The 15,638-nt window shown below is 36.3% G+C and overlaps 1 protein-coding gene across 6 annotated transcripts in view; it reads right to left on the bottom strand.

Moving 5' to 3' along the window:
• LOC117235889 (soluble guanylate cyclase 88E) overlaps positions 1-15,638 on the bottom strand; it is a 35,442-nt gene that overhangs the window by 4,079 nt on the left and 15,725 nt on the right. For 4 of the 6 annotated variants that reach the window (XM_033498344.1, XM_033498345.1, XM_033498342.1 and 1 more), the window contains exons 2-10: positions 11,879-12,072; positions 10,425-10,638; positions 9,661-9,934; positions 8,197-8,320; positions 7,583-7,724; positions 5,715-5,841; positions 3,874-4,078; positions 3,124-3,270; positions 2,037-2,169 (exon numbers count right to left, since the gene is read on the bottom strand). In XM_033498344.1, coding sequence (XP_033354235.1) covers positions 2,037-2,169; positions 3,124-3,270; positions 3,874-4,078; positions 5,715-5,841; positions 7,583-7,724; positions 8,197-8,320; positions 9,661-9,934; positions 10,425-10,638; positions 11,879-12,046 — 1,534 coding nt within the window. In that variant the 5' untranslated portion in view covers positions 12,047-12,072. Of the gene's footprint in view, positions 1-2,036; positions 2,170-3,123; positions 3,271-3,873; positions 4,079-5,714; positions 5,842-7,582; positions 7,725-8,196; positions 8,321-9,660; positions 9,935-10,424; positions 10,639-11,878; positions 12,073-15,638 lie in introns of those variants that run through there. The other 2 variants (XM_033498343.1, XM_033498347.1) reach the window with 2 other exon arrangements.

Below are 15,638 nucleotides of genomic sequence, written 5' to 3'. Positions count from 1 at the left end.
CAAGCTAATATATGTCGGAGATGAAAGAACATCGGTGCCTTTCTTTTGGAATTTTTAAGAAGACCCCCAATACTTTAGTCTGGACTTTTCATTATGACTGTGCTTAAATAATAAAACTTAGAAGTAGTTGTTTATGATTTAATCCGATTATGTGTGCCCGGCATTTATGATAATAGGTTTGGATTCGAAGTGACACAGCAGATCGCTGAACGTAGCCACAGTCACGGAATGGACGTTTTTACCTAACAGAGTTATGGAGTAATTGTATAGCACTCCTTAAAAATATAGTTGACCCGAGGGGTACAGAAAGATACGGAGAAGAGTATATAAATGCAGTTCGACTTGGACAAAGAGAGTTAGTTGAGTTCTACTTGTACTGTGGACAAGTAAGTTGAGTTCTACTTGTACTGTGGTCAAGTTAGTTCTACTTGTACTGTGGACAAGTTAGTTGAGTTCTACTTGTACTGTGGATAAGTAAGTTGAGTTCTACTTGTACTGTGGACAAGCAAGTTGAGTTCTACTTGTACTGTGGTCAAGTTAGTTCTACTTGTACTGTGGACAAGTTAGTTGAGTTCTACTCGTACTGTGGATAAGTAAGTTGAGTTCTACTTGTACTGTGGACAAGTTAGTTGAGTTCTACTTGTACTGTGGACAAGTTGAGTTTTACTTGCACTGTGGACAAGTAAGTTGAGTTCTACTTGCACTGTGGATAAGTAAGTTGAATTCTACTTGTACTGTGGACAAGTAAGTTGAGTTCTACTTGTACTGTGGTCAAGTTAGTTCTACTTGTACTGTGGACAAGTTAGTTGAGTTCTACTTGTACTGTGGATAAGTAAGTTGAGTTCTACTTGTACTGTGGACAAGTTAGTTGAGTTCTACTTGTACTGTGGATAAGTAAGTTGAGTTCTACTTGTACTGTGGACAAGTAAGTTGAGTTCTACTTGTACTGTGGTCAAGTTAGTTCTACTTGTACTGTGGACAAGTTAGTTGAGTTCTACTTGTACTGTGGATAAGTAAGTTGAGTTCTACTTGTACTGTGGACAAGTTAGTTGAGTTCTACTTGCACTGTGGACAAGTTGAGTTCTACTTGCACTGTGGACAAGTTGAGTTCTACTTGCACTGTGGACAAGTTGAGTTCTACTTGCACTGTGGACAATTAAGTTGAGTTCTACTTGTACTGTGGACAAGTTGAGCTCTACTTGCACCGTGGACAAGTAAGTTGAGTTCTACTTGTACTGTGGACAAGTTAGTTCTACTTGCTGTGGACCAGTAAGTTAAGTTCGACCTAGACTTTAAAAGAAAACACATTTGCTACCCTGTTGACCGTGGATTCGTGAATTGAACCTAAGATCATTGTCATTAGCATCTCGAGTATCTAATCGCCACTAATCATATTTGTACCAATAAATATCATCCACATTGTATAACAACAATGGCTAATCCAAATGGAGATTCGTTACACGCCGCAAACCCTAATGAGATATAATAGTGAGATACTTCTAACGAATCATTTTTAATAAAATTAATGATCAAGTCTTCGAAATATTCGCAAAAATACGTTTACCATTGCTAAGTGCTATATACAGTGCTAAGCGTTCTTTAACATTTCCTCTTGACTCAAGAGTAAATATTCGCAGTATTTGCGCATTATGGACGTGTTAGGAGGCGAAAGCGTGGGCGGAGGAGGAGCAGACTCGTTGTTCTACTTATTTGAAACCGAAGAAAGAATTTGTAAGCGGCAGAATCGTTTAATCCTATACAGGGTGAGTCAAGCTATGGGAATGGAAAGAACAGATCGTAGGAGGGAATATTAATTTATATAAATAACTAATAATATTTCTATAATGTCGCTTTTACTAGCAACGATATACACGGTGAGCGTGAAACGTATCTTTCCTTTTTCAAATGGAATTCAATATACGTGGTATCTGTACATAAATCAATTTTTCAGAACATTTCGCGAAATATATCGATCTTCTTAACGCGAACAGAATTTTATCCGAAATATAATTAAGTTACCTGCCGCGGAAATTTACCTGTGGATCGGTCTTTGAGATCCGTTATCGCTTCAACCATATCGAGCGCCATATCGCACACACGATCTGCGTGATCGTTCTCCTTCACTGGTGCACCAGATACCACCATGTAGGCGTCGCCGATAGTTTCAACCTAGCGGAACAAATTGCAAGGATTGTCATCAAATATACGGGAAATATTCAATACCCTGGATGAAAAAAACTATCGAAATACGTGGAAACGAACGTTTGACCCTTTCGCCTCGGCAGTCCAGTCCGCCTAAGTACTGTCACTCAACGGAAACGCTCGCCAGAGATACGCACAGTGCGCGTGGTTGCTGTATATACGTTTTCCTAAGTCTTAAAGTAACAATAATTCTTGTAAGAACCGTATATGAAATATCGTCTCACTGTCAATGTATTTAATAAATTTTTTAGCATGAAACATTATACGATCGTTTGGATGTTTGAAATATGTTGCGTGAAACGTTTTGATGTTGTTTCAACAACGAGTAACTTTAAGAAGTGATTAATAAAATATGTCGATAAAATCAACAGAAAATGTTCTGACGATAACGAAAAAATATATTATTGGCCACAGATAGCACTTGTATATGCATCATTTGGATGTCGGATATATGGGGTGTCAGACCCAGGAGTCATCGCGTACAAGCGGCGCTCGAAGCGAAAGGGTTAAAGCAAACTAACCGTGCTGGTTCTCAAGTTTCTACAAATTTTCCATCTCCTCTTCTTTCGCTAAGAATACAACGTTCCCGATATTCCGACGAAATAATTAATTAAATCGTTACTAATTGGTGTGACTGAAATATTCAACGATAATTTCTTCGTACGTAATCCGCTGAAATATTTCATATCTCGAATGTTACGTATGGTGGTATTTTTTTTTTTTTTTTTTTTTTTTTTTTGAACGTTTTAACGTTAGAAGAGTAGACTCGCATCGAGGATGACGGAGAACGCAGCAAGATTAAGAAAGAATTTTGAAAAAGACGCGCGGTTTCTTTTAATGATCGTGCGTCGCGTTGTCGAATAAAGCAAGAGAATGATTTTGAGGACGAATAAATGTCTAACTCTTACTACCTAAGAATACCTTATACACCCGGTTCCGTTCTGTTAACGTGTCGAAAAGGGAGTACATCGCGTTCAACATGGACACCACCTCCATCGGTGTGATTCTGCTGCAGATCTCTGTAAATGTCACTACGTCCGAGAATAAAATTGAAACGCTGTCGAACATCTGAAATAGTCATGATAGTGAAACGTGTTAATCAATCACGGTCAGAGATGATTACTCTTCTTCGACATCCATCGCTTTCACGTACGATAGCGTAAATGGTAGTCGTAACGAGAGGACACGGTACGTAATTTCGGTAAACGTAGCAATCGATAATTTCGTAATTATTTACAAAAGGGACGATCTGATCGATTTCAACCACTTTGAAATACGTTGTCAAGGTCGGTGTTCCGAACAACTTTTACCTGTACGCGTTATTGCAAAGTTTCTGTTTCAATGAAATAATTTGGCAAATAATTACCGATAACTTTAGACGAGAAACAATTTCTAAAATAATACGCTAAAATGTTCAAAGATTCGAAACTGTCGTGTACGTTTGTACATCGAATCATCTTGCATCGAGTTATAAAGTTCGCGATGAAAAATGTGATTCGCGAAATCTATAAAGACGTTCGAATTCTAAAATTTCTAACATCGACGATGACGAGAAACTGGTTGCTTTATGACAAAGAAAAATACTTTCGTAGTATCGGTATTCGATGGATGATAGACGATTTATTAGCGTATAACAGACAACGAAGATTCGTCTTAAAGCATTGCTCTTACCTCGCACGTGTCTATCGGACTCTCGCCGTTTCTCAAACGATCTGCCACCTGTTTCGGTATCATCTGATACAGCAATTCGTCCGTGCGTTTCATCTCCTCGTCCAACTTTCTCATAGACTCCTCTAGCTTTTTGCTTTTCAATTGCTCCTGGTCTAAAGCTAACTTCAGTTCCACCGATTGTTGAGTGCCAGCAAGCATTAGATCTCTATAACAAAAGGGTCACGTGCTACCTATCTATACAATCTGTTTCATCATAATCATCGTGCTACTGGTTTTTCGCAGCAACCGAGCAACTGTAGCACTCGCACACGCACTTTGTATTTGCACTTACGCTTCACATTTGCACTCGCACTTGCATTTTGTATTTGCACTCGCACTTGCACTTTGTATTTGCACTTCGCACCTGAATTTCCCGTTTGTTCCTTGCGCTAACGTTCCGTACACGCTGCACTTTCAAGTCTGCTCTCAAGAAGTAGACTGCAATGTGTAAGAAACGTTTGCGCTAAAGATAAAGGAAAGTGCAAGCGTATGTGTATGTGCATGTGCATGTGCATGTGCAAGTGCAAGTGCAAGTGCAAGTGCAAGTGCAAGTGCAAGTGCAAGTGCAAGTGCAAGTGCAAGTGCAAGTGCAAGTGCAAGTGCAAGTGCAAGTGCAAGTGCAAGTGCAAGTGCAAGTGCAAAGTGCAAAGTGCAAGTGCTGCCAAGAAACCAATATCACGACGTCTCGCCACCGTGAAAATTTTAAATGTAAAAGTAGCTATGATTAGAATTGCGTATAACAATGTATCGTGCTGATAAATCTCTATGGATATCGCGTACGAAATTCGTCTCTCAGTCGACGTTAATTGGTAAAGCGCCGTTTGTTAAGGATTGTGAAAAGTTTATCGCTGTTAAGAACAACGACTGAAATATTAACATTCTGGGGCTTAATAAATAAAAAGAAAAGTAGAAACTTTCTAAAGTTTTACAGTTAACCCATTAAGCACCAACATTCATCTGTGATTTTTTTTTTAATCGATTCTCGCTATTTGTATCGTAATTATGAGAAAGAATTCCAAAAATTTGTTTAATATTCCTCTCTGGATGCTGTAACTTTTGTGGAATTTGAAAAAATTGAAGTACTCTATAGTACTGGAATAAACTATAATACTTGTTTGCTAGATTATTTTTTGTTTCCAATTTGTATAATATGTTCATTGTTCTAATATATTTCTCAACCTTGGAAAAATAATAATCTACGTTCTTTTAACAACGTTGAATTATTTTACTTATTAATCACTAGTTAATCCTCTTACTTTTTCTTTTTCCCTTTTATTGTTATTCTTATTGCGTTAGGCTTTCGCCCGTTACAAGCATAATTAATAAACGGTAATAGGTAAATAAAAATTTAATTTAGAAAAAAGAAAAATAGATAAATAAAGATGAAAATAGATAATACAAATTTAACAAATAAAAGTGAGAGTGTAACGATACTACAAAAGCATATAAACAGATGTGTAAGCAACAAGTAAATAACAGATTGCATCAACAACGGCTGAACAATCAGCCCAATGATCCAGTGAACCCAACCATGAAATTATTGTACAGCAAATAAAAATACACAAAACAAAGAGACGTCGCTTTATACATCTACCATACAAATTTAACGACGTAAGTTAAATAATATCGATAATATCCATGTCAATTTATTGTATGATAGATTGCTCGTACGCAGATTATAACAAAAAAAAGAAAATGATACGTAACGATACCTCGATAAAATTTTCTCCGAATTTAAACGAAACAACATGTACATTAGGACAACTTAGGAAGGCAGAAGTAATAAAGAAATGCACTGATACCTGCTAAAGTCATGCATCGATAGATCATTAATGTAGAGACCCGTTGCGATCAGGGAATTCAAATCTGGCATAACGGGCGTACCAAGATACATCATCATCTTCCAGTTATCCATGTATATCATCTGACCTAATGAACGTCGTGGATATTTGTTACAAAGGTTCAAACAATCAATGTTGAAACGATGAAATTGCTTTGTGTCTATCGCTTTCTTACGTTGTCTCGTATTTTACGAACGCGAAACACGCGGTTCACTGTATTCGTTTCGAATTAAATCGCTCGAAACGTTTACACGTTCGAATTCGGAAAATATTTTAAACTATACGTGTTACTCGATAATATGCGTTCTTTTTTCTCTAAATCGATGATTTTTAAATTGCAAACTAGAAGCTTCCATTAAATAACAATGTCTATGTATTGCACTTTTGATACGTACGTAGTCTGTTCCAAAAGCGTGTGCAAGATTTATTTATAGAAACATTTCTGGGTAACATTTTTCGGAATTAGAACGATCGCCATAGTCGACGATGATTTTCTCTTTTCTTAAGCATATGGGTGTTTTACGGCCTCGGTGTTTCAAACGAGATAATAATTCCAGTATCGATAATTTGCTAATGGTTCTTCTCATTATTTCGCGTGTCTTAATGCCGACGAACAAGGCTATGTGTAACGTGAATATTTTAATAAACTCCCCAGTCTACGATTGTGCGAATGTTCTTTCTCGGAAGTAACAATCTAAATTATAAAGCAGACAGAGTCGTTATCTTTGGAACAGACTATACGTAAAATATAGGAAATAGAGTAAGAGAACTAAAAAAAAAATTTTTTTTTGTCACTATCGCCTATTAAATTAAAGAAAAAACGTTGCAAAATACGTGTCGTTGAAACTCAGTCGACATAACAGTTAACATAGAAAGTCACCGCTATCTTCTTCCTGTTGCATAAAAATGATTTATAAACTTGCGAGACACTCTGCATGTACATAATTTCAGGCGACGCGTCAATTTAATCAAGAATTTAAATAAAAGAAAATATGGACAAATTATACTGCAATTACGTCATACGTGGATGATACATTGAGAAGAAATTTCAAAGACTCTGATTAGGTTCATATTTGTTTCGCAAATTGACGGCGACGTAAAATCGATTTAAAATCGGCAAAGTTTTTACAGATAGTAAAACTTTTTAAGTTAAAATTGTTGTCAAAGTTAGCAGAGCCCTTTGCGTCGGTAGGCTAATTAATTCAACGGAATAATTAATATATTTACAAAAGCACGTAACAACGTGGCGATAGCAAGTAAATTTGTATAAATTGCAGCAATATATTATTCAATGACGTGGTATGTTAACTACAGCCCGATAACAAGAGCTACGATCACCGAGTTTATTAGGCTCGGTTAATTAGAAATTAATTAGAAAATATACGACTGACCGAAGTAATCGATCGAACAATTTCTGACAGAACATCGATCGCTGCTTCGTGCGTTTCCCGCCTTAGCCGTGAGTCTTACAAAGAAAATGCTTGTCTTTCGCTAGAACCGTTCACGTACCTATTTCATATACATAGATATACGTTATCATAAATAATATTTCCATCGTTCGAGGTGATAATGTCGAGGGACACCGATACACGATCTAATTTAAGCAAAAAAGAACGAGCCTCGACGTAACAGCGAATGTTTCGCCTCGTTGTAAGTGGAATATTTGTAAAAGCCTAAAACATAGTACGAAAAATCGAGATATACAATACACGATATAAACAAATGGTATAGTGTTAAATTCTTTAACGGAACAAAATAACAGTATCAAGTGGGAGAATAATCGATCTTTACGAGTGTAAACCGTTAAATGGAAATGTCAAAGAAATTACCTTTCAATCTCAAGGTTCTGTCATCTACCGAGTCGAGTTCGTCGCTCAATAAAATTTCATTTTTCTGTCGATCTGGTGGCCGTTCTGTGAGAATTGGTTCCACGGTGACTAGCTCGAAGATATTATTCGTTCTGTTTAAAATCTGCAAAGAACAGGTCACGATTATTTCCGTGAATATGCGTAGCTTATTTTAACGATTTAATTCGATGTATGAACCTAATTAAAGAAACGAGACCTGAACGAAGATTTAAGTATAACACAAATTAAATATAACAATTTAAGATATTTTTCTCTCGTAATATCCATTTTGCTGAGAAATGTGCAAAGGTTCGTGGGTTAAATATACGCGGAAATAAAAGCTATAGATGTAAATTATAACATAGAACAGGAGTAACAAGGAAAGACAAGATTTTGGCAAGATCCAATGAAGTAAACTGAGGAAAAGAGAGATTAAAGAACGACATAATGGTAAGAAGATATTACCAAAGGGAGATAGTTCGTATTGCCAGTTGAAAATAAAGGAAAGCTGGAAGGGATCAAGGAATAAGAAAAATCACAGTACAGAATGAGCAGAGAGGTGAGAAAAATAGAACATTTTTTAAAAATATACGTACCGAGTGAAATTTGAATGCAATGAGTGGCCTGACAAGGTCGAAGAAGTGTGTAATCTTTTTGCCAACTAGATCGGGTAATATTACCATCAAGGAATTTCCGATACTCCTTACGATCATGTCTGATCTAAAAACGAAAGCTTAATTACGCGCTGTACACGCGGATCGATCGATAAAAAGATAAATAAATATCATTGGTAAAGATAGAAGCTTCACCAGGACAAGGAAAATGTTTTATTGTATTATTTATAAACGATGACAGTCTTGAGATTTTCTGACCGAGACGTTTCTGCATTGCCAGCATCGCAACTAGCTTCATCGGTGACCTCTAGACACGCACCGATGCTGTATCAGCTACTTGCAACGGGATATGTGCATTCTTTATATTCCAATGTTCCAAATGAAATAATCCGACAGTTTTCGAGAAGAACAAATTGCTTGACGTGTCGTCAGCGTTGCAACTAGCTTCGTCTAGACACGTCACCGATGCTGTACCAGCCAGTTGCAAACTAGCTGATCAACCGTGGAATATGTTGATTCTTTATGTTCCAATGTCCCAAGCAAAGTAATCTAAAGGCCGCTGTCCACGAAGGGTCGCGCATTCGTATGATCTTAGACTGTGAATTTTGCCAACGTTTCGAGGTTCTCAAGTAAAAGGATCGAGGTGGATAGGTCGTGATAGGCACTGCTGCTGGTGTACGAGATTTTGTCTTCGTCCGGGTTGCCTTCTTCTCAGTTAGGAATCGCGTAAAAGCCCGGACTGTGAGCGCCGGGATTCAAACCTGGTCTTGAACGTTCGTAACCAGTTGCGCAAACCACAGCTCTGCCGTCGTCTGGCCGAGGATAGGGTCTTTGTGTAGCAATCCGTTGGAAAGTTTGCTGTCGAGTGCCGCTACAGGATCAACCTGTATCGTCCATACAATATCCTCATTATTTATTGACAAATTGGATTTTCGTCGAGCACCTCGAAATATCGACGATGTTATTGATCAGCTGAAGACATCTGTCGGACGTGCATCTGTCATCGAATTGAGCCGAATTTACGTGGTTTCAATTTGGCGGAACACGACGAACGAACGATGCCTGCTCGTACTCGCCTGATCGGCGCAAGAAACGAGGACGAAGACAGCGTCGATCCACTGTGTTCCTGCAAAGTGAAAGAACATAAATTCGGCTATGACATCGCCGGTAACACGTTGCAACTATAAAGAACGTAGCGATCGAGGACGAAAGCGTGACATTTTAATAACGCGACAAAATGAATCCTGCTAGTCGTAGATGGATCATCCAGCAGACCAAATGTCTTGCGCGTCTACGAAGCGACTCTGATGGACACGACGTTCCGCTGACGTTCGTGGACAGCGAGCCTAAGAGTTTGTAACAAGATTCCTCGGAACTTCACGATTTGTTATTCGGTTTTCTTGATATTCTATGAACGAAGATGTAAATAAACTTGCTGAAACATACCCGAAAACGATACAAAAAGGAAATATTTCAAACAAGACGGAGGCTCCTATTGGCAAATGCTTCTCCTCGCGTGTCATAGTCAACGAGGCTTGGGTAAAAGCTCTGTTATCAAAGGTGAGCTGAAAAGTGACGTGCACGGTGTCGAATAGAATCTCCTCGCGCACCAGCTGGATCTGTAATTCCTTGTGATAAAAGTGTCGGGCCACCTCTCTTATCTGACCCATCGTGTAATAAACGAATCCGCGTCGTTTGCTCCTGTAATGGAGGGTCAGGCCTGCAATGCACGTAATGAAAGTAAATGTAGACCACGAATTCTATTCTTAGCCGATGATATTACGAATAGTCTGTTTTTTCTATTTTAACGCTTCGTAATTATAGACCAGTGAGACTGGGAGTAACGAGGATGACAGTTGATGATGAAAGAAGTACTTTTTGGCTAATAGACGCGTGCTCGATGCTGCTTTGTTCTTTCGCTGGTAAAAATGTAAAATCTACACACTCGCAGGGGTCACACCGATCGACTCGGAAAATTGAAAATTGGGCAAAAATTACTTCTTGACGTTAAAAGCGCTATTTTTTGTAAACTTGCGGAAACGAGTGGTTCGTCTTTATGGAATTAAACGTTCTTCGTTCTAGCTGGACCAATGGCGTCGCAAAGCTTATTATAAGAAATGCGATTGATCGTTTTACTTTCTGAGATGATCGTGTGAAATGACGAATCGCGTAATTTCGCGGTACATGCGATTCATTTGGAAGTTTTTTACCTTGCCGCGTCTCGTTCTCGCAAATAAACGAAGGCGCTCTCATCCTAGGGTAGGAGAATTTCAGATATTCGTGTAAATTGTCCAATCCATTAAGGAAATCTCTTACGTGACGCCCAAGTACTGAAAGCACACGATCATAACCGTACTGGCCAACGAATCCTACGAAGTGTACACCCATCTGATCGAAAAATTCTTTTTCCGTTACGCCAAGTACCTGCAGTACAAGTTAGAAATGTATTCGATTGAATTAAACGATATCAATACACAGGGTATACAGTATAAAGGTACGTAAGTGATAAGGTAGAGTAAAGCTTTTCTAATTAACCCATTAAAAAACCAGACAGTGAAATAGCACGTGATAGTCACGTAAATGTAACATTAGCGAGGAAACGTAGAAAGAAAGTGGTCTGTGTACTCCTTCAGGCTGCCAATGTGCAGAGTGAGTCACCTAAGAGTTTAAACTGAAATGTTCTCGATATTATTATAACCGATTAGCTGTTTTCGACGAGTATACTCGTCACGAAGAAACGGCAATGTTTCGTGTTGTAGCGAGCCCTGTAATTCAGTAATAAAATTAAAAAACAGTCGTTTTATTACAATTCTTAATTCTTAATTCCATGTTATAACAGCCACGCGTACTCTGCGTTTGACGAGTATACTCGTCATCGCTTACCTTTTGCGACATATTTTAGGTGCAGAGTTTTCAAAGAAGTCGAAACAGCTAACTGGTTAATTATATCGGAAAATGTATCGGATAAAAGTCGAATGGCTTCAAGGGAAGCATTTTTCTTTCGACGAAACCTTTTATTTGCACGTGTTCTTTTCTTCAAATTTGTTCTTTTAAACAACGCGTGTCTCACCTATACGTGTCTCCCTTCGTCTCTTAAATGAAAACTTTTAATCTTAATGATATTCATTAACTATGCCGAATATGCCGAGATAAATTAATCCTACGGACAACTTGTTCGAAAAGCGAGTAGTTTTGAAAAGCAAATGTGAACTTGACCATCGAAAAATAGCCATGTTGATTTCATCTTCCTTTCATTGTACAAGAAAGAACATTTATTTATGTATTATCGTTTGTTTCCAATTTAAATCCAAATGAAAAATAAGATAAAACAATAAATTATCTCTGGCGTCGTTCAAACGACTTTTGTTTAAATAAGAAATCTTATTCGAGATTAAAATATTGTTTCATTATGTTATTTATTATTTACTTGGTAAATAGGACCTTGACCAACACTGACTATAACGATATACATATATCGAAATAACTTAAGTACCTAGCACAAGTATTAAGTACATAGCATTAGTATTAGTCTGATTAAACTTCATCGATACCTACTTCCACTAAATGTCCACTTATTTTTGTCTCCGACTACTGTAAGTCATGTGTTCCTTTTACAATCGATCATTAATCATGCACTTGCGTAACGAAATTAACAAACACATACGTGAATAGCCTTCTTCGCTAATCTCGGTATAAGGTTCTCAGGGTAGACCTGATGAACGCTGAAACTAGGTTGATCTACGGATGCTTGTCGTCGGATCTCCTCCCATCTATCTTCCCCGTACACCTGTCGTATGTACTCGGACATGTTTTCCAGAATTAGGCCGTACATCTTCGCTAATTTTCACTCGTTTTCTACTATAAACAGAAGAAGAAGAAAAAGTATAGAGAATGTAAAAAAAACGAAGAGTTTGATAGCTTGAGGTTCTTATTTCATTTTCTACGCATCGATCTTTCCGTTAACATCAAATGATGGGATAAAATTGGATTTCCAGTCAAGTTATACGATTTATCTTGTAATTCGCCAATTCCTGTTACGAACGATGCTTACTATTCGATGTAACGAAGTACAAGTTGGAAACTTGTTATTAGTGGCACGATAAATAGTACAATATTAGATTGCCACAAAAGTTCTTTTCGTTTTATATGGAAATAATGGATGCACAACATTCTGTGTTTTATATTATTTTATTGAATCATGTGTGGTCCATTTTATAGTAGTAGAACAAAGTAATAGAAGTACAACATTTTATGCTTTATATTATCTTATTGAATTGTGTAGGATCCTTTGTGTAGTAATAGAACAAAGTAATAGAAGTACAACATTTCATGTTTTATAGTATTTCACTACATCATGTGTGGTCCATTTTATAATAGTAGAACAAAGTAATAGAAGCACAACATTTTATGTTTCATATTATTTCACTATATCATGTATGGTCCATTTTATAATAATAGAACAAAGTAATAGAAGTACAACATTTTATGCTTTATATTATCTTATTGAATTGTGTAGGATCCTTTGTGTAGTAATAGAACAAAGTAATAGAAGTACAACATTTCATGTTTTATAGTATTTCACTGAATCATGTATAGTCCATTTTGTAGTACTAGAACAAAATAATAGAAGCACAACATTTTATGTTTCATATTATTTCACTACATCATGTATGGTCCATTTTATAATAATAGAACAACATAATAGAAGCACAACATTTTATGTTTTATGTTATTTCACTGAATCTTGTGTGGTCCATTCTGTAGTAGTAGAACAAAACAATAGAAACACAACATTTTTTGTTTTATATTACCTTATTGAATTGTGTAGGATCCTTTGTGTAGTACTAGAACAAAGTAATAGAAGTACAACATTTTATGTTTTGTATTATTTCATTGAATTATGTAGGTCCATTTTGTAATAATAGAACAAAATAATAGAAACACAACATTTTATGTTTTATACTATTTCACTGAATCATGTATGGTCCATTTAATAGAAGTAGAACAAAATAATAGAAGCACAACATTTTATGTTTCATATTGTTTCACTACATCATGTATGGTCCATTTTGTAGTAGTAGAACAAACTAATAGAAGCACAACATTTTATCCGAATTTTCGATTATCCGAGGTAAGCGCCGATCCTCACCACGCCGTTTTCTTAAAAACGAAAAGATCGATTATGATCGTGAAAACCGATACGATGATTAGTCAAACTGTTGACGTAAAATATCGATCAATTGTTATATTGATCGCTACAGATGTAACATAATATAGATAGGATACAATATAAAGTTTGAAGTGGTTGCCCGTAAAATATTTTTCATCCGAAGACGAAGAGTCTTCTGCGAATGGGCCATGCAAGATTTATGACACAAAGCTCGTAATATTTCACCACTTTACATCTGTATAATGATTCAGCATGGAATTAAAATGAAATGCTTGTCAGATATGAGCGGAGTGCATTTGATTTATTTCCGAAATGCTTTACATTTCAAATGTTTCAACTTAATCTTCTTAAAATAGTCGATGCACCGTGTACAGAAAGAAGCAGAAATCCGAGAACGAAGACACGTTGAAACAAAGAACGATATATTTGTAAAAGGAAAGATCACATGGGGGCAACAAAATCGTAAAAGTTGTAAGAAGTTAACTTTGTGTCGCGTACAGTTGTAACGTTACAATTGAATCCGATAATAATCAATCTCGTGCCTCGGTGATGCACCGTAAAACGAAAACTAGAGGAAATGTTAGAAAATACTTTATTATTGAGAAAGAAAATACCTCGATATCAGCGTAAATTTCGTATTTCTTAAATTACTTCTTAAATTTTTATTCTGTGCTTTACTGTGTATTTTAATTGTGACGAATTAATGTGTATTTTAGTTGTAACGATAGAAAACCATTTGATCATAGAGTTATCAATGATATGTCAAATACATGATACATACATGACATTAAGTTTAGAAAATTTCTTAAATTTTCTAAAACCATAAGCTTCTTGAAACTTAACGCAACGACAACAAAATAATTTAACAACAAACGAGATCTGTGAAGTGCGGAATGTAATAATACGTATTCTGATTTATATTTAACTAATGATATTGTTATATATACAATATATCTGCATATACAGTATATCATAATACCCTACACGTTTCAAATTAATTTCCAATTTTCAATTTTATTACGTACATTTAATACGATTAATATTCGACGTGTGAAAAACCGAGAGATTTGTTTCCAGAATTTGCTTCTTCCAAGAAGATAGTGTAAATTATCCTCCACATTTCGATTCATGAAATTACCAAAATATCTTTTGTGATATCTGTTCTATGGTTTCATTTCTAACTTTCTACCGTTCTATCAGATACACTTGTCAGATAACTGTCGATGACTATGTGCATAAGTAGATCGCTTGCGATATCTCGATAAAAGCGATGCTCTTAGAAACTTGACTTAACTTACATTTAATTATCCCGTTTCGAAAATAGATACAGCCGCTCGCAAAAGTGTTCGAACACTTAGCACGATAAATTTTTATCAACACGTTGTGCGCACTACGCGAAACATTCGGAAATTTCGTTGCCAGTGTAACGAGCCACTGCCATCGTCATTATAACATCGTGATTTATAATTGTAAACTTTGAAACAAATTTTTAAAAAATAATAGTAAACCATAGAAATTACGACAAATTTATTACCAATTTTTTTACACCTGGTCAGAAATTGGTACGTGGCAATTAATACAATTAATGATAAAGATGATAATCATTCAGATATCGTGGCTTATTAATATAGCGAATGACCGACTGTTCAAATACTTTGGTCGTCTTTGCAAGGTATAATACGTACGTCCAATAGATATCTTCTAACGTTGATATAAAATTTCACATTCGTTTCAATTATTACGACTATGATCGAGATGGTCGTGTTCCGTTACAGTGAACTTTATATTTGAATGAAAATGTTTTGTACAGGGTGGTTGGTAACTCGTGGTACAAGCGGAAAGGGGGTGATTCTACGCGAAAAAGGAAGTCGAAAATATAGAATACAAATTTTTCGTTCGAGGCTTTGTTTTCGAGAAAATCGACTTTGAATTTTCGCTCGGTACGCGTGCGGTACGTTATAACAGTCTCAATGGAAAAATTAAAAAAAAAAAAATTTTTATTCTATATTTTCGATTTCTTTTTTCGCGTAGAATCATCCCCTTTCCGCTTGTACCACCAGTTACCAACCACCCTGTATATAAAAAAGTTTCTAAAGGATCGCATATTTCAATTAATTTCAAGCGATCTTCTAGCCTAATTACGTTTAATGATTTTTAGACGATTTCCAATCCTTGTCATAAGAATAGATACGTTGCAAACGTTCCATCGATTATTCTTTATCTCGCTTGTATCAACTGCTGACAAATAAAACAC

The sequence above is a fragment of the Bombus vosnesenskii genome, unplaced genomic scaffold (assembly GCF_011952255.1).
Source record: "Bombus vosnesenskii isolate JDL3184/JDL3185 unplaced genomic scaffold, Bvos_JDL3184-5_v1.1 scf7180000013334, whole genome shotgun sequence".
NCBI lineage: Eukaryota > Metazoa > Arthropoda > Insecta > Hymenoptera > Apidae > Bombus > Bombus vosnesenskii.
The sequence above is the reverse complement of the archived record's forward strand: the minus strand, read 5'-3'. Positions and strand labels throughout refer to the sequence as shown.